Genomic DNA, 19,994 nt, shown 5'->3' with positions numbered 1-19,994 from the left:
GTCGTCCCGGGACCAGGGCGGGGGGCGGCTGTAGCGGTGGGATCTTTCGGAGGAGGGCCCGCCGCGCAGTTCTGGTGGAGGCGGCTAAAGCTGTGACGCTTACAGCCGCCTTTTGAGCGCACAGGCCTAATGTCTTGTAGATTCATCCTACTGGGAAGCTTTTCGTGCTTTCGGATGGAGAAGGAAAACATACGACTGTGGAGCTGAGCGAACCTGTGAGTTAAGGAATACTTTGTAAATACTTGATGTTGCTTCTGGTGGATACCAGAGGTTTTTTTTCCCTTATGAAACCTGTGCGTGCCTTGCATGTATTGAGTTTTTAGTCAGGAAAGGAAAAAAAAAAAAAGCCAAAAAAATGGTTTCTCTCTTTTTTACCTATGTTTCACTGCCTCTGCTTCTTGCATCTTCTAGCTAACTTGCAGTCTCCATATTCATGAACTGCCTTGGTCTTCATCAATTTTCAGCTGATTTTGGAGAACTCATTCCTTGACAGACACATCCTTGTCTGGCTACTTTGTCTTATTCTATTCATTGTTTATAGTGTAATATATTCCACTACATGTATTAGCTTTATTTTAATTTCACTTTTTCCTCCCTTTTTCATATTGCCTTTATATGCCTAACAGAGTATTTTGTGAAGATAATCCAAAACCCCAAGAATATGGTATTCTCAAGAGGCTTTTGAGTTGACATTTCTATATCCTCTTAGAACACTTGTCATAGCATTCCAGTAAACTTCATAGTTGGTTTGAAGCATTCTTTCTTAAAAAAATTAAAAAATCAAGCAATTAATGCAATGGGTATAAGATCTGCTTCTAAGTACTGCACAAAAATATTGCTTTCTTTGTTACCATGTGCTAGTAAAGGAATAACGCCCTGGCATTCTCGTCTGTCTGTATTTTTTTTCCTCTAGCAAATGTTGTAATTAAAGGATTATTTTCATTGTGATGGCAAATGCTCTAACTTAACTGAGCATGTATGTAGCCTTTCCATCTTTTTTCTCTGAATGAGTTGTTAAACACTGAGAAATCTTGCCATTTCCATGTGAAATAATTGTACACGGTACTCTCTGACTTTCAAGACAGGAGTCTCTCCTTGATGAAAAATGTAGTTTGATCTCGCAAAGAGTTTTGTCTTATAAATGTGAAGCTTGCTGACTTCATCTTCAAACTGAAGAACAAAAAAGGCTTTCCTACAAGTTTTGCCTGTCTCCTAACTCCATCTTGAGCTCATGAAAAGGTTTCCTGCCTTAGGTTGTCAAAACTTCAGATGCCAACACCTGACCAACGATTCCACAACTTGCCATGACAGACTAAATGGGCAAATTTCATAAATGCATAGCTGCAGTGTTGGGTGCTTCCCAGTCTGTGTTCCACTGTTGATCAGCCTGTGAGGGAGAGGAAAGTGGTGTGCACAGAAAAAACATGCAGGGTTCATCTTTCTGGATCCCCAGGTGTAAATGGAGGAACTTCTAGATTTGCTAATCAAAATGCTTTCTAACTTTTTACCCCCCCTTTAACAGATTCATTTGTTTGCATGTGTGTAGTTCCTTCTTTCAACAGCAAACCCCAAAATTATGGGAAGGGAATCTATTGCTCTATTCCAGGAAACTTACTAGAAAGATAAAAGTAAGAGTTCGATATTGGAAGAGTATTACTGAAATAGTACTGTACTTTTAAAATGGGTATCTTAGAAAAAGAAAGAAAACACGTTCAAGCTATATGACTTTGGAGTAAGACAACATTTTTAGCTTTTTTTTTCTTTCGTATTCAACCAAAGGCTTGTTATTGTCAACATCTTCATATTCTGAACACTTACCGACAGGTTACTTAAGAAACCATTTCCGATTATACTTCATGAACCTGGAATGCTGGAGCTGCTCTCTGGCATGTGTGATACTTCCTCAGCTCTTGCAGAGTTCAATAATTTACTCAGGTTTGAAGGCAATGCACTAAAATACATATTCTTCTGCCCTCTGTGTCCTAGATTAGTCTCTGTTCAGTGATTAAATTATACAGTTTTATGTACTTATAAAGTGGTATCTTCCCTTTGCTTCTTCCTAATTTTTTTCAGTCGGTACTGAATTGCCTGTTACAAAAACTGTAAATCTGTAAGTTGCTCAAGGCTTTTGTAGTGGTTTTTTGGGGGAGGGGCGCAGGGCTGTTCAGTAGTACTGTACTGTTTGACATGGAACAAAATCCGTTGTCATGAACAAACCTTAACCTTCAGTTGTGAAGTGTTCCTAGCTCAAGTGCTGTGCAGTAGAGACAGCAGCTGATTTGGTAATACTGATCTCATTTTTGCTATATTTTCTAGCTAGATGAAGAGATCTCGGGAGTTATTGAAGTAGTGGGAAGAGTAACAAATCAGGCAACCATCATGTGCATGTCATACGTTCAGTTCAGAGAAGATAAAAGTCCATTTGGTAAGTAAGAATATACATTATGACAAATTAATTTTTTGTTCTGAACTCTGCTTTGATAAGTAAGAAGGGAAGGCCTGATTACCTTATACGGACAAGGTCTTTCTTCAAGCTGCCAGATATGGAGTAGAATGTAGAAAAAGAGAGTCACGGCAAAAATTATGTACAAAATTACTGGTTTACTTTCAGACTGTAGGGACTGACTCAAAGCTGGAGCCAGTCTAGATCATTGCCATGGTCTGGTCATTCTCCCAGCCATGTGGTTCTTGCCTTGCACTGAACCTTGTGTGTGTGCTTGTGCAGCTAGCAGGCCTAAAAATAACCCTCCAGAAAGCAAGCAATGAGACTGTGACTGCCTTGGGAAAACTGGGGAGGATGAGGGAGACTGGGAACACTCAGCTGTAGTGCTTTAAAATAAGCAGCATTTTAATACTGTCATTTGCTTGTGGAGAGTTTAGCTTACGCATCATAACAATTTTCTTTGCCCTGTTTCAGATCTGGAACTCTACAACGAAGCACTGAAAATTATTCATGAATTCCCTGAATACTTCCCGTTTGGTACTGGGCGGAACACCTGATTTTTCTTAGCATATATTTAGAGTTTCAGAGGGGACAACAGTACTGTAGCTTTCTTGCCTCACAGCATGTTAACAGTTGCATTCATTTCCAACAAATAAACTGAAAAGATGCTGTTATGTGTGCCATGGATGGCCACTGAAGAATGTTTTATTTGAAAATTAATTTATGCAGTAAGAAGAACACTTCTGTGGATATCTCACTGTCTGTATATATTTAACCCTTTTGCATCCATGAGGAGTATTCTCTTGCAGGATTGGACTTGCTAGAAACTGAAGTTTTGTAGGCATCTTTTTGTTGGCAGAGGTTCTAGGATACTTCACAGGAAACTCGAAGACATTTGGTGGGGTTTTAATGTAAGGAATTTTTTTAATTTCATTTACTTTGATATAAATGTATTGAACATGGGGAGGGTATTTTGTGTCTTGAAAAATGGTCTCTTCTCCAATAAAAAAGATCTGACTACATTTAACTACTCATGTCAGTATTACATGTTAGAGTGCTATTTTCAGTGATAAAGGGCGACTCCTGTTCTATTTTACCTGACAGATGTAAATTTTAATAAAGTGGAGTACAAGGTACTTGCCTTTGGCACTGATGTTAAAATGCTTGGGAGATGTCTAGTTAGGCCTGTGGATTTCAAGTGCTGTTGAGTTTCCATCACAGCCTTCATCCTTGGTGGGAGTCTAAGCAGAAGTACCATATTCAGCCAGCTTGTCATGATGACTTCAATCATTCATACAAAATTCCACATAGTTCCCTATTATTGTTACTATCCAGGCTACTTACAGCACATAGCAGAGTTCTTACATCTCTTAAGGTAATACAATCAAAGGGACATCTAACTTTGGAAATATTGTCTGTGAATGAATAAATAAAATCAAAGTATTTTAAATATACCTTAGCCATGTTCATTAATCTTTCACACAAACAGGATTCTGGTTTAATAGCTAGATTTAGTGCCTTATTAAGACTGCTAGCTTTGTGCTTATTTATAAACAGACATCTCTGCTTTCATTCCAGGAATTTATGTTTTCAAGACTTCTTGTTTATCCAAGTTACTACAAACGGGTGAATGACAAAGTTAACAGGTGATCTGTTTTTTTCCCCTCTACTTAGAAGACAGACAATAACAAAGTTACTGTTACTGGGAAGGAGGACTTCTGAAGTATGAGTCAGTCTCATATAGCAAACAAGAACATGAGGTCCCTGTGGCATGATGCCATGCTCTCTCCTGTAGTGCTAACACTGCTATATTGTAATGCTCAGTAGAATAAAATGTCATACTTAATAACTGCATGCATGTACTTGGAGCATTTAAAATTATTTTGTACTATTCTACTTCAGAAAATTGGTATTTTGTGCATGTACATATATTCTGTAAAAATGTTACGTACAGTTAGTTACCGAGACGATCCAGGCCTAATAAAATAATCTACCACTAGATGGCTATAGCACTTTACTTCCATCCAGAGACCATGCTTGGATATGTGGTCTTGTGTTGTAAATACTTGAACACATCCGAGTGATAAATGCTACAGTTTCCCTTTGTCAGTCAAGACTCTTCTTGTTCATGCAGTCCCGCAGCGACAATATGTGGCTAGGCAAGCAATATACAACTAAAAGTTTCCTCTTTGTGTTTTTCAGTCATCTGATTCTCTATAGACTGTCAAGGTTTGTGAATAAATGGCCTACTCTGTCTATATAGCTATACAAACAAGACAGCAATGCAAATAACTGTAAAATATGCTTATATTAAAGGACAAGTAATGCTCAGATCATATATGCACTTAACCAGGATAGCAATATGGGAAACTGCCAGCCATTCCAGATACCCATGGGAAGGGAATAACCATGGGGCCTGCTAACCCTCAGGACTACACTAAGAAAATAAAGGTGTGAGAAACTGCCAGAGCTTGTAGCTATAATAAAATGGGAAATTGTGACTTTGTGGGTCGCTGACCAAAGAGGAGTCACCAGGGCAACTGTATTGTAAACACCAAAGAGGGGATGTCACCAAAACCAGGGCCAGTAATGGAAGGTGTGAAGAGGAGCTGGTGGCTTCTTTGGGAGGACATGAGGGTAGAAAAGGGTAGAAAGCAGGGAGAGGAAAGGGGGTTATGAAGTGAATGATGCAGCTAGGGCTGACTGGGAGAGGTTCCTGTCATTGGAGCAGGACAGCAAGCCTACTGCTCCCACCACATTTGTGACTGACTTCTGGAATCTGGCACCTTTCTCCCTGCCCTTCCTAACATTGGCCTGGAGGATGCTGTCACATTGCCTTCTCCTGTAGCATCTGGCATAGTTGGCAGGAGCCTGTTCTAAGTAACCATAACTGGAAAAAAACAAATCTGGTACAGAAGGGGCATCTGCCAGAGGCACCGGGGAAGCACAGACCGGGCAAGATTGTGGTTGGAAAGGTGGAAGGGATTGAGCAGGTCCCAAACTGCACTGTCTTGGCTGCAGTGGAGGTTAGGCTTTAGCAGAACCTGGTTACTAAGCTCTTCAAAATAAGACGCAGCTTAAGGCTGCCTGCCTTGTTGCAGGGACTGCTAGGTGGTCCAGTCTTCATGAAACACTGTTCTGAAGAGCTGTGTTTTAAGAAACAGATCTTAAACCATCAGTCTGTTTTAGCTGTCCAGCAGGCTAAACTGCAAAAAAATTATGAAACAGGTAACAGAGTTTTCTCTTTCACGGGATGAAAGAATCTCTCCACTTTGGGAGGGCAACAGCACAGCTGCATTCCTCTGGCTCTTGTGTGGAGTCACAAGGGCTTGCTGCTGTAACAAGGGACATGCTGCTGTCCAGGTACCTCCACTTTCTCCAGCCAAACCTGTCTTTGGTGAGTCTGGTCGACATGGAAATTCTCACTCAGTGTTTAAGAGTCACCCCTGCTCAAAGTCCCTGGCCGCGGGACAGAACTCCCAGATAAAGCGGGAGCAGCCCTGTGGGCCAGCAAGCTACTGTAACTTCCCTCTCTGTTCTGACAGCTCAGAGGGGGAATGTGCTTCATCAGGGAAGGGAGGCAAGGCTGGAGCATATCATGAAATGAAAATAATGGAATGTAATCAGCATGAACCATAGGGTCAAAACATTATAGTATGCAAGGTCACCTTCATCTAGTTAAATCTATCAAAGCAGGTATCAGAAAACAGGAAATGTAACAGTAACTGGAGCTATAAAATAAAATGTCTGTAGCTATACTTTTTGTTAGAAGACAACAAATCACCCCCAAAATCACAGCTTTATTAATTTAAAAGCAAAACAAGGAAAAAATCTGATCATTAAAAACATGCCTGATTACCAATTACAACAGCCAAAACTGGTAGTTACACTGTGCCAGAATATGCACATATTCATAATCCAAAACATTTCAAAGACATGCTGAATATCAAAGTAAGCACCTAATTTAATGAAATAATAGAATTTGACAAACAGGTATAGTCAAGTCAAAAATGTTATAAATGACTTTTTTTTACATAGGAAAATGAGACCTCATAAGTTAGTAGTTGCCATCACCTGGACATGGAATTTATCATGAAAATTTACTAAATGTTACTACAGAGGAATAAAAACATATCCTTGATACTTACAAAACCTCATTTCCATAAAGCAAGTTTTATTGTCTGTTTTTATATAAATAGAGTATCATACATTAACCCCCAGTTTACATTTATAAATGGAGAACATTTTGAAGAGCCCTTCAACAGCAACATAGTGTGCAAAAATACAGGAAAGAGAAATAAATACTCTAACAAGAAAAAAAGTAACTGCACTCCCATGCCTACAAATATCAAGTACCTCTTAGATTTTTTACTTTTAAAAGATCTTTGCCAATTAGGCAAGAAAATTAGATCAGAATAAATGTAGCAGATGTATTACAATATTAATGCTTAGTGAGAAAATACAACCCAAAGTCCTGAATGTCATCATGTACATCTACAGAAAACATTTCCACATTCCATCTTGTTGCAACTACACTAGAGCACTTAGAACTAGTGGTATATTACAATATATTCTCTTTCAAAACACCAATTTTCACAGTCCTGGCAATATGGTACCAGTTTATTGCTAGCATTCCATTTAGTATTTCATAGCACAGAAGTGTTAAGTAACTCATATACTGTTTCTACTAGTAAATAAACACACACCAAGTAAACTGATGTTATCATCACATACCTTAAAACAGGTGTTTTTTTTCCCTAATTTGTGTGAATGTTGTTGCCTACAAAATCAAGGACAACAATACCGATTAGGTTCTAGCACAGTATTAGCAAAATATCATTGACTCTCCCTCAAGTTAATAAATAATCTTAATTCCAGCTGGTAACATAGCTAGAACCACTTCTGGTCAATGACCTAAAATAGTGCAGCCTTTTGGGAACAGACTGGTGTCCACTAGTGACCAGAATCAGGATTTACACAGGTTGATTTCATACCTCCCAGCGTATTTCAGAAGTACACGGAAATGCTGATTACCCAGAAGTCTTCAAATATTTTTGTAGTCAAGACTTGGCATGTAGTTTAAAACTTAAATATTTACATGTCTCCAGTCCTTGAGACTTCAGCCCTTCACAGTACTATGTTAAAAATTAATCAGATGAAACCTCCTGTAGTTTACCTGCACTCTGCACTGAAACAGACAAATGACTTTTCAGAGAACTCTTCTCTAGGATATAGACATCTCTAGGAGACAAAACCCCAGAATTCTTTAGCGTTAAAATTCACATCAGCTAGGTATGTAGGTAAATTAAGTAAGACCCTGAATTGCAAAGATATTGCTTTATGATTAACAAAACTTGGGAACAGAAGGAAATGGATTTTCCTTTAAAACAAAAATCTTGAGAATACAATTAACAGTGGCACTTCAAATGAACTTACAAGGAAATGATGGTTTGCAGACAAGAAAGTGTGATCAAACAATGAGTGGAGGAATCCACAGCATCACAATCTTCTGAAGAACACTTTTCAGGTGTTTATTTTGAAAGCCCACCTTCACTGAACACAGCATATAACACTGCTTTGTTTGGAAAACAAAGAAAAGGGTCGATCAGCATTACCCTGAAAACTTTATTAAAAGTTTTAGCGAATCCAAAGCATTCACAATTCCAGGAGTGCTTTTTAACTGAACTGCTTCAGTCCTCTCAGCAAGGACCACAGAGGCTCATTTCAGGAATACCTGTTTCTACCAAGCAGTCATACACACATCACTTTACTGATCAGATAGCAATTTATTTTTTCACAGTCAGTAAGTCACAAATGACCTTTGTCTAAAATACATGCTTGGACTACAACAGACATCCATTAGAGAGCCTCACATTTGAAAATAATATTTAGGCCTGGACAGTCTCTGCTGGAATGAGATTCCCTGTTGTATCCAGCTGCATACACTTACAAGAGCAGGCAGAAACCGGGCACTCAGTGTGGTCCCTAGATAACAACCGCAAAAAAAAGAAAAAAACAGGTAAAATAAAACTAACAAGAATTTTGTAAGCTATACGTTAAAGTATGTGCAGGGAAACAGTATCAGAAAAACTCAGCATCATAGTTAAGTTTTGCTTATGTTCTGAACCAACACACATTCTAATAACAGATGCAGCAAACAAGGCATGTCCTACTCAGTGCAGCATACACGTGTGGAATAAGAAAGATTTTAACATCAACTTACCTGAACCAGCTAAGCATATGCCCAGCATGTCCACCATGCCTACAGTTGTGACACCAAGTAAACCAGTTGTTGAACTGGGCTAACTTCTTGTCTTTGCTAAGATCGACTTTTTCATCTGACTTGGATCCTCCTGTGCAGAGGCAAACCCACACCCACAAATATGCTTGTAAATCATTATCCTTCTTTTATATTTCAGTCTTAGTAACACTATTAGAACAAACTTGAAATTAGAAACATCATGTGAAAAAATGGCCTGATTTTAAAAGAGAAGTCAGTAAGCTTATTAAACAGATAAGAACTGGTGAAAAGCCAAAACAAGAATTATACTGCTGAGCTGCTGTTTCACATCTTATGGACATGTTAAACTTGCCTATTAAACAAATTGTACAGACAGAATCTCTTTCAACGGTGATTTATGTTTCAGTGATCGATTTATGTTCCAGTGAATTATGGACCTGTTTTACTGCACATGAAATGCTCTGCTTCAAAAAGAAATATAAAGCCACAAAAAATCTAAGTTATTAATTGGAACAATTACAATAAAGAAGTCATAACAGATCAGTAAGAGAATGAGGATATATAAATAGATGACAACTGCACATGGCTCTTTAACAAGACTGACTTTAAAATATGGACAAAATCAATTTCATTTAGACCTTGTATAACACTGAGCCCAAGATGTTTAGAACCAAAAAATTCCAGTCATAGTATCTCCTGGCTGTGACAGCATGACCCATACATTTTTGCATAATTTTTGACAGAAAGTATATCACATTAAATTTATTCTTCTCTTCCTCTTCCAGCTAAAAATCAATTCATTTACATTCCAAGATTTATGTAGCGTCCCTACAATTCATCTCAAGAATCTCAATCCCCATTTCTTACAGTTTTAAGGCTCACAATACTGACCACCACAATACTTGAATCTTTGCTTCTGTCTAACCATGGAATTTTACTGACAATCTCACTGGGAAAACAGTCAGAACCAGTAATTGTGCATGCTGTCTGACATCAAAGAACTGAGACATAGATTTCATCATAAAATCCGATGGTATGTAAACAAGTTTTCGATTATGGTCTCCCTCCCTCAAAATGACAGATATGAATATTTATAGTACGAATACAAATATAAAGAAAAAGGTGCAACTGAAGGTATTCCAACAGGAACTGCTCATTAGGCCTCCAACTAGTACTCTAGCTGAGTAACTAAAACACACCGTGTCATACCTGGACAGCTGGAAACTGGTGTTCCCATATTTATTAAGCAAAGTGCACAGCGAGGAAGGGGCTTACGGCAACCAGGACAGCTCGTAACTTTTGACTTAGTTGGTGAACCACTAACTCCATATTGGCTAAAACCTCGTCCCTGATGAGGAATAGCTGAACAGCTGTAGGAGATTGATTTTCCACAGAAATTGCAACTCACAAACACCTAAAGTGAATAAAAACACATTAATTTTTTTTTTTTGTCTGGTTCCATTTTTGCTACAACTATGAGTGAATTTGTTCAAGCTACGAAAGCCTTATTTACTGGATATTCTACAAAGTGCCCTGGAAAGCCAAGGCTACTTGTGAAGGAGTTCCTAACATCTTGGCTTACAGATTTCACACACAGTTCTGAGAAGTAGGCCTTGATGGTGCCCACTTACCTCAAAAGCACATAAAAACATGTACAACAGCTAATATTTGGAAAGGTAATATTTAAGATAATAAAAAGCTATACCTGCAGTAAGGAATGAAATGAAGTTCACTCCATTAAATCTGGTGTCTCCCTCCTTATAGTCAGGTGACATATTCTAGAGTCCCTAACATGAGGATTTTCCTTATGCCACAAGTAGTGACTTGATACCAATGAGCACATATTTTAAACTCTTTAGGGGCTATTTATGTTGATCGCATTAAGGAAGGCGCAGTAAACTCAACTTCTTCCCACTCGGAGCAGTATGGCTGCAGCTCCCCTTAAACAGCTCTGACGGATACATGAATTCCAAAAAAGCCTTCCTTAGAAACCCTTGGGCCCTAAAGCTTGTATGCACATACTTGGCAGACATGAGGGAGTGGAAGGTGCTGTGGTGAGACCATGTGAAAGGCTACCAGATGTTAAGTAGATAGCATTTGGACAGGGCGTCAGTTTTTCGTTTAGCTTATGTTCAGAACTGATAATGAAAGTTGCTGCTGTTCACTTTTCAGCATAGGTTCAAGGGCTCCAAAATAGCTTTGAGGTTCGCTTCAATTAAAACAGAGCCAATTTGAACCGCTTCTTTGTTCAATTCCCTGGTTTCAGCATCATCCTCATCATGATGCAGCATTTAGCTGGATGATGCATCTCTGATTTTGTTTTTCAACATGGGAGGGAAAAAAATGGTTTCCCCAGAAAAAGTTATGAAAAGTTACAGTTTCTGAAAGACAGCCTGTTATTTGAAAGAGAAAGGTTTAAGAAAAGAAAAAAAAACCCAATACTTGAATAAAAATGGTAGGGAACTGATTTCCTAGGTTAGATACGAAGAAATGTAGCTTTATTTACTGTATTTCTGTAGTCTATATCAAAAATTATATTGAAAAAAACAGGGCTACTTTTTTAGGGCAGCTTTAGTTGAAATCTTTCTTTTGCACATGAATCTTTCACAGAAGTCAAGGTGCAGCCAGCAACTTTTTTCTACAGAAGTACCATGCCACTTTCCCTTCTGGATTGGTCAAACTTCATACAAGAATTACATTTACCTGGGCTAAGGGTTTTGAACTGGGGTCCAGCTTACTCCTATGGATATCAAATTCTGCGCGTTTATGCCAAAACCTCCAAGCATCTAGAAGATTCCTGTAGTTCTCAATCCAGTACTGAACCCTCTCATCCTTAAGTACATCTGACGGAGAACCCTAAATCAGGCAGGAAAAAATGTCAGACACACACTGAAGATACACAACACGTATTATTCACTTTTTCAAAAGACTTTACAAAGCATACTACAAGATATGGGAAATAACACAGTGTAATTTGTCTAGAAGAATATTCATTGTCTGTTAAACTGTAATGCGAGTTTAATAAAAATTTTTTTCAGTCTGCCTCTCCAGTTGAAAATACCTGTGCTAACATGTCCTACTAAAAAATCTGTCAGATGAAGGTTTATAAAATTCTGTCACATATCGGAGTCTAGATCATTGTTATGATTTTATATGCAGTTAAACACAGTGCTGGCAATAGCTGCAACTGTGTAAGGGCCAAGACAAGTTCATCATAAAAAAAAACCAAAACCAATACCTACAGACAAACAACAAACCCTCATTTCAGTTCTCTTTCAAAATCTTGAAGCAAAAAAAAAAAAGTTTCAAACCTATCAGGAAACACACCAGCAATAAGCAGGGGAATAAGTATTCCCAGTTCAGCTAGTGAAAAGGACTATTTCTAATTTTTGCATCCCCCCCACTATCTACTCAAGCTATCTCAACCAGGGAGAGTGAAGATACACGTTTGTGGCTAACACTGAGTGCTTCAGATGATTCCACAAAACAAGCATGGTATATATTGTCACAAATTATTATAAAAATACTTTTCAGTTCACAAGATTCAATTCTATACTGCTAAAGAAACTATGCTTAGTTGTCTTCTATAAACATTTATTTTTGAGTGAAACACTAACCTGTAGCATACAGTAGCTTGCTGTCTGGACATCTCCAGTTCTGTCAACATAACTTTCCATTAAGTCCACTCCATCTTTTGTCAACCCTGTTAACAGTATTCCCTCCAAATTCCCAGCATCTTTCATTTCATTTGTCAACTTTTCAATAAACCTGTTCAGCTATTAAAACAAATAATAATTTACTTAACTTGTGCCATCTGTTCATCCCTTCCTAACTCATTTACATTGGTCTACGTAAAAACTTTCAATAATTGAATAGCTTTCTTTAAGAGTGTCTTTTGCTAACAGAATACATTGCTTGATGGATGTTATAAAGAAAAAAGTATATGGCTACACCCACTATATCGCCAGAATTCAAGTATTTATCAACAAACTTTAAGCCTCCTGATATGAAGTGCAAAGAGGGAAGTTACATGTTCTTTAAATACTTCAGGGAATTTAAAAGAAAGCATTCCTGGTGTAAAACCAAGCCTTAATTCCAGAGAAGATAAATACCTGGAAATAAATACTGAATAAGTACAAATACTCTCCAGTAAGACAGTTAATGCAGTAACATTCAACAAACTAGCATGTCATCAACATTAAAAAAAAAAAAGACAAAAATCAAGCTGAAGGTACAAACTGAAGACCAGATTATACCACACCTTATATCCTATTGTGAGGACAGAAAAACAATCGCTCACGACTCATTGCTTCCACTGTTCACCCCTGTCCACCACAGATTTTCTTCTGCCTCCAAATAAAATGCAGCTTAACAGTTTGCTTAAATGTGCAACCACAGACTTACTTGAGCATCGTTGAGGAACTTGCAAGCAAATGCCACTCTGTCTCGTACAGCTACGTTGTTTTCGTACTTCGAAGAGAATAATGGGAATACTACCATCACATTCAAGCTTCCACTTTTTCAATACATTGTTTTTGAATGTAAATGCAAATGTAAACATTTGCGCTACTGTATAACTAGTATTATGAATTTGATAATGGACAAAGAAAGCATCGCACCTGAAGAAACCTAACACTAATTATCAGATTGTTTATATTCAGATACAGTTTGAATATATCCAGACTGTTCCAGTCTGACTACTGGAACAATCTATTCAAATGGCAGAAAGCCTGGTACAACACATCCTACATTGTTTTTGAAACCCTGGATACAGAAACTTTGCAAGACATGTGGGGCTGGGCAAAGAAGACACATAGCTCTTCTAGCACATATAGCCAAGAGTCTCACCAAGTCACAGGGGCAAGAAAAACAAACAAACTTTCATCTACCATATTTACAAAATAACTAGCCTAACCAGTCAATTCCTTCCTAAAATCACAACTAAAAGCTAAAAAAAACCACAACAACAAAAAAACCAAACACCCAGAACATGGATTTCTCACAAGTATATTGGCACTCAAGGTACAGCAATACAATAGCATTTACTTTCTGTTTCTAGTCCTTTTACTAGTTCTGACACTTAAGAAAAAAATCCTCAACTAGATTAATTCTGGTAATTATCGGTGCCCATATTTATCCCTACTGATATTTTCAGAATAGAAGTTGTGATTGACACTGCCAAAATAAGGAGATGTGCATGGCAAAATCTTTTTCATGTAAATGTCACCAGGTTCCATTAAAGTAAAAATAAAAATAAATGAAAAGGAAAAAACCCCAACCACCAAAAAACCCCAGTCAAAACTTTATGGTCTGCCAGTTTCCAATTCATCAATAAAAAACCAACTACAAAAATATTACATAACATCCAGGGAACAAAAGCATTCTCTCTTGCCAGACTCAGGTTTCTCTCCCCTGGGATTCTTCTCTTATTCTTATTTAATACCCTAAAAGCATGATATTATGACAACCTTGTCTTCAAATAGGTTTAGGACACTTGCCCTGTTGCATTACAGGAGTTCTCTCTTGAGCTAAATAATTCCTACTGAATCAAGTATTTCTGTTGTTCTTTAACCAAGGACCAAGTATGTTACCCCTCTAAAGGCTCAAAAGATCTCACAATTAAAAATTTAGTTTGCTCTTCACAAGGTAAGTTTACGCCAATTTCAGAAGATGTGAAACTATTATTGTTTCAACATAGTAAAATTATTTTCACAAGTAGGCAAGGAAAAATAAAATATAATTCAATGCAAATATCGCTTGGTGAAAGTTCTGGGAACTCACCTGCACTTACTCTCTTTTGTGCATTTCCATTATCAACCTCTCTCTCCCTTTTTCTTCCTGCTTAAATTGTTTTGATACCGTATTTCTAATGGTTTAAGAATTCCACACCAAAATAAAAATAATTCCTCTGTGTGAACTATATTGAATATTTTGGCTGCTTATGCATGTTTTTATATACTCTGTTCACTAACGCAACATTCACTAACATGAGATGCCTGTTTAAGAGAAAAAAATGCTATCTGCCAACATGAGAAGAAAATAATACATTCTAATCTGATTAATTAATAGAGTATTCTCCTATATATGTGTATATATATGCACTTATTACTTAAAGTTATTTTAACATAAGAGAAATTTACTTACCAGAACACCATCATATGAACCAGACTCACTTGTTAGGAAAGCAAACATAGCACACAAGTAGGGATTGTTCAGTTGCAGCCTTAGAGTACTGCACATTTCTCTCCAAAGTGAGTTCTTCTCATCTGTGTAGCCTGATAGAGCCATTGCTACTACATTAAGGTTCAGATCACCTGATTTATTAAAAAAAATCAGAGAAACAAATATTCAAGTTAAGGACTTAAAATACATCCAACTAAAACTATAACTGAAAACATTAGTTTGAAACAGAAAATTTTGTCAGGATGCAAGACAAAATGCAGAATTAACGCTAGCTAAAATAAATTTGCATACACAAGCATTTTTCAGTTTCTGTTTTAAACGTCCCTGTTCAGGTTAACAGCTCTAAAAGTCAAAATATGCATGACACCTTGAATTATACTTTAAGCAACATCACACTGGTTCTGGTATTTTGTAATAGTTTTGAACTGCTAAATGTATTCCTATCGCTATAAAAGACTGTCATTACCATAATTCATATCCACAAGAATACACACACACACACACACACACACATATATACACATATATATATAAAGCCATCACTTAACAGACCTAACTGGAGGATGACAATTGCATATAGCAGCTTCGTTAACAAGTTTCCTAAAAACATTAAATCCATTTCATCTAAATATTCATTCTGTCAGAAAGTTCAATTTTATTTTTTAATTTAAAGATAGCATGTCTCCACTCTGAACCTTCCCTATGGAAAGCACACACACACTTCCCCCCACCCCTTTTGGAGCAATATTAAATCTAAAAGAACCTTAACTGCTCCCTTCATGTCTTACCTACCCACTTTAGTGCCAAGACAGTCTTTTAAATTTAGTAAGAGAATACAGATGCCAACTGGAGTTGTAGGAGGAATACTGTCAAGAAAACATAACAAAAATACCACTGTCTCTTGGCTCCAGTATCTTAACTTTTCCCTCACACATTGCAACTCTTATCAAATATTGCTCCAAAACAAAGGTTTTCTGCAGACCCTGAATATTCATTTCAGTTATTCCACAGCCATCGTGTTGGCGGAAAGCTGCATACAGCCTGACGGAAGCAGATATACATGACGTCTAGCCACGACGTGATTCCATTAAAATAAATGGAATTAAAATTATTATAAAATTTTAATTCCATTAAAATAAATAAAATAAATCCACTAGTTCTGAGTGTAAAACTTTCTGGTCTATGTATCAATAGGTAACTCTGAAACATACAATCTATTTTAACTAGACAGTAAGGTATATGATAGTCTGAGGAGCGAAAGATCAGGATTTGTCAGTTTCCCAGGCTCCAATACAACAACTGCAAGTAATTATTTTGTAAGACAAGAGCCCTCTTTTCTGTACTATCTTCTGTAATTTTGTTTACAGAAAAAATCTACTAAGGTATTGTAACACCGAAGTAAAGTAAAAGATAGTAAACACAATACACACCTTTTCCCGAGGAAGCCCCTTTATTTAGAATTTGTATTGCTCGCCGTATGTCCAAGTTGAAAAGTGCTACAGCAGCAGCTCGCTCCCAGTCTCCTTCCTGTTCCAATGAATTTAAAAAAGGTTCCACATCTAAGTCAGTTCCCTTCTTTATCCACCCACACAGTTGCAAAGCCAAGGATCTCTCCTCACTCAGGTACTGAATAATATCTGCCTGTCTATCAGATCCACTCCTGCTGTGCCTGAGGTTCTCCGTTGTTCCTAGAAACGGGAAATGAGTTAAATTATGCTTAAATCACAATTTAAATTGCAATTGCAACACTTTTGATTTCAATCATAAAGCAGAATACAAAAGCTGAGTATCATGTTTTAGTACTTTAACACACTAATAACTCCATGGTAAGGAGCAGCATACAGAAAATTATTTTGATCTGCTAAAATCATGCACCTAAACTTGCCACATATTCCAACTAAGTCTTTTTTCTTTCCTCTACCCCCTAAGATTTTGGAGATTCTTGTTATACAGTTGGCAGGAGTGATCAGTATGTTCAATTTGAAAATACATAATACACAGTCAAGCACCTGCTCTACTAGTTCTCTTCTTCTCAGCAAGCATCAATGTGCTAGAAGCTTTCCCACCATGAAAGAGCTATTTTTTGCTCCAGGGAGCATAAATATTAATACAACACATAATGAACAGAGAAGGAAAGATTCAAATAATAGTTTATACTCATAAAAACTTCACTGAGCATGAGAGATATAACGTGATACACTGGAGGTGATTACCACTTCAGAATATGGCAGCTTATTTAAACATAGTTATATAAATCTACTTAGTACATCAGCAGTGACTACAGCAAAGTCAGCTTCCTAGAACTACACCCCTATATGGAACTTCAAAAATAAAGTAGTTATGTGGGGAGCAAGACTTTTCAGCACCATAGTCAAACCCCAAATGCTTGAAATAGTTCAGCTGATGATTTACCTCTGAGGATATTTTGGTTTTATGATTACTAACGTTCAAAGAACACTGAAAATTCTGGAAATTACTGTAATATAAACTGTTAACTTAGATATATTAAAACACAAACAAAAATACTCTGCTTAAATAGCTTCTTTCAATGATTTTTGAAGACAAACCCATGAGTGCATCATTATGTAAAGATACTACAGTAGAACTTATCAAAAGTTGGAACATTCTTACCCAAAGATGACTTCACAATTGATTTAATGCCAGCATAAACTAAAGGACCTTTGTTTCCTGTAAGTTTTTGATCCATATCTTCAGTATACTGCTTCATAAGTATTTTCATGTATAGGAAGCTTAATTTTTCCCCAGTGTTTGAAAATTTTTTTTTCAAATTTAAAAGTCACATCCTATTAACATATGTGAAGTATTAACAGGATGCTGCATTATATTTAAAGACTTTCATGCATTTCATATAGCTAGTTTAACTATAAAGGTATATCACTTCCTTAGGATATAAACTACAGTAAAATAAAGGATATAATGCAGAGTGTACCAAAGTGATTTCAGCTGAGGATCTTCATTTCCAGCTAGGAGGTGATTTCTCCAAACTTGTTCAGTATCAAGACCATACCTTGACAGAGCTCTGAGCCGCATTTTGGTTGCTATGTCTTTTTCCAAGGAGCTAGCTTTTCCTTCTTCTGTACACTCATATAAATGTCGTCCACAAGCCCACATTAAGGATGTGACTGGACTCCACGCAAGAGAAATTCTTTCAAAAACTGTGAAGTCAGACATAGTCCTGTTTGGAGTCACTACTACCATCCGATTTTGACTTGTGGGATGCCAGGCAAATGAAGCAATGTAGTTTTCACACGGTTGGACGCTTCTTTCAATTATCGTTGGCTCAGTTTCATCTCCAATAGGGGTGGGAGTATGCTGCATGTCATACAGTCTAATGATATTACTATCCCTTGTTAAAGTAGCTAATAGTCCAGTTCTTGTTGGACACCATGCGACTTTTGTTAATGGTTTTGGTTGCTCTGTCAAGGTCAAAACAGGCTTTTCAAACTTTCTTAAATCCCATATGGCAACCTGACCTTCGTAGAAGGAAGCTACACGATCGTGGAAATAGGGATCAACAGTCACTCCTTGGACAGCCTTGGTGTTTACAAATATCTTTTGGCTTGTGTTCCTCAGATCAAAGATAGCCAGATTTCGATGCATTCCAGCTAAAAGAAGCTTCTGATCCCGTGGAAGCCAACAGAGAGAGAGACAAGCATCATTCTGTCCTAATTCATACAGTGGCTTTGTTACTACCAGTCCTGCTTCCGGATCTCCTGATGAAAGTCTTACTTTCTCTGCAGCAATTGCAGTCTCTGGGGCATACTTGCTACTGATATCCCAGATCAATACTGAAAAGTCAGCTCGATGTTTATCTAACCCGGCAGCAAGCCAATTGCTGTCTAGTGGGTTCCATGCTAGGGTATTGCATTGACGTGCATGTTTGGGAACAAACTCTTTGCCTATCAAATCTTTAGATTTTGAATTGTGATCTTGACCGAGGCTAGTAAGTACCACTCGACCATTGGCCTGTCCAACAGCAAGGAGACATTCAGGATCGTACTTTGGATACCAAGCCACACATTTCATATATGGTGTATCTGAATTTATTGACAATAGTGTAGCTGTAGTTTCTTCTGATAAGCGCAAGGACCCTGCCTTGAGTTCTGAACTTACAGCGGAGTCAATGTGATAAAGGCTTAATTCCGAATCGCATACAACAAATCGGTCAACGTGGTGCGGGGCCCACAAGATATCGGGTTTCGAGCCACTCATGTTTAGGGTAAGTTTACAAGCAATTTAAGCTCTTGTAAGAAGATTCAGGTGATATCCATTCATATGGAAACTGTTGAGAAAATAATTTGTAGGAATGTTATCAAACCTCAAATTCTTTTGTAATCTGATATTACCTTTAAACAAAAAAGTATGTAGTTCTGAATGACTTTTAGCCCAAGCATTTACCACATACACATTTCAGGCCAAATGCTGAATCGTCTCCACAGCAGTACAGTTTGGTTTTGCTGGGATACACCTACCGAGACAGAACCAACATAGCCACCCACAAACTGACAACAGGATTTGCTGCGTTTACAAACTCCACACCAGTATTATTTTATCCTTATGAAAGGAGGAGTTACCTGAAATATGATGTGGCATGGTATGTGGGTGTGCTGCTGGTAAACAGCCACTCCCTAAAACATGTAGAAGAAAACTTCTCAGCCTAATTTATGTGCACTAATTGACAAAAATTAGAACCTGTTTTGTCTGAAGTCTGCTCCCGAGAAAGACTCGCCCTCTTTCAAGATTTCTACAGAAATACAACTTTCCACTCATCATCTTATTCTACTGCTCCTCATCCCACCTTCTGCCCCAACGCCACATTCTCTTCATTCATAGTTGGCCTAGCAGCGTTCATAAGGTTACACTGCTGTTAATTATCATTTACACTTTCAGTAGCTGTACGTCCAGAATCACTACACGTGCCTACACATAAAGAAAAAGACCCCACAGATCCTATAAACGCCTATTATTGGAGAGAGGGACATACTAGATTCGGAAGCATGAAACCAAAGCGCTATTTACTTCTCCCGGGCCTCCTCTGTGTGTCTGCTGGTCACCCCCAGCCCGGCTCCTACGCGCTCCGAGGGCCGCAGGGTCCCCCGGCCGCAG

At 37.8% G+C, this 19,994-nt stretch overlaps 2 protein-coding genes across 2 annotated transcripts; one reads left to right on the top strand and one right to left on the bottom strand.

Annotated features, from left to right (window-relative positions):
• Positions 1-140: 140 nt before the first annotated feature.
• On the top strand, positions 141-3,000 carry RPA3 (replication protein A3, 14kDa; the record flags this gene model as incomplete). Its single annotated transcript, XM_010288441.1, has 3 exons — positions 141-215; positions 2,317-2,425; positions 2,918-3,000. Coding segments are annotated over 3 exons (267 nt in total), but the record flags the coding sequence as incomplete, so codon positions are not given.
• Positions 3,001-8,082: 5,082 nt separating this feature from the next.
• MIOS (missing oocyte, meiosis regulator, homolog (Drosophila)) lies at positions 8,083-19,164 on the bottom strand. Its single transcript, XM_010288440.1, has 10 exons — positions 17,804-19,164; positions 17,499-17,597; positions 16,298-16,555; positions 14,829-14,998; positions 13,089-13,154; positions 12,302-12,460; positions 11,388-11,540; positions 9,894-10,098; positions 8,667-8,796; positions 8,083-8,428 (listed from the first exon to the last, which is right to left on the bottom strand). The coding sequence occupies exons 1-10, from the start codon at positions 19,098-19,100 to the stop codon at positions 8,332-8,334; spliced, it is 2,634 nt and encodes an 877-aa protein (XP_010286742.1). The 5' UTR covers positions 19,101-19,164; the 3' UTR covers positions 8,083-8,331.
• Positions 19,165-19,994: the final 830 nt, after the last annotated feature.

Source organism: Phaethon lepturus, unplaced genomic scaffold (assembly GCF_000687285.1).
Source record: "Phaethon lepturus isolate BGI_N335 unplaced genomic scaffold, ASM68728v1 Scaffold57915, whole genome shotgun sequence".
In the NCBI taxonomy this organism is placed as follows: Eukaryota; Metazoa; Chordata; class Aves; order Phaethontiformes; family Phaethontidae; genus Phaethon; species Phaethon lepturus.
Note: the sequence above shows the minus strand (reverse complement) of the source record. Positions and strands in the feature narration are given on the sequence as shown.

Coding starts and splice junctions, on each gene's coding strand:
- MIOS (XM_010288440.1), bottom strand. CDS start 19,100: ATGAGTGGCTCGAAACCCGATATCTTGTGGGCCCCGCACCACGTTGAC. Junction 17,598..17,803: donor ACTTTGGTACACTCTGCATT/ATATCCTTTATT, acceptor ACATGAAAATAC/TTATGAAGCAGTATACTGAA. Junction 8,429..8,666: donor CATATGCTTAGCTGGTTCAG/GTAAGTTGATGT, acceptor GTTGTTATCTAG/GGACCACACTGAGTGCCCGG.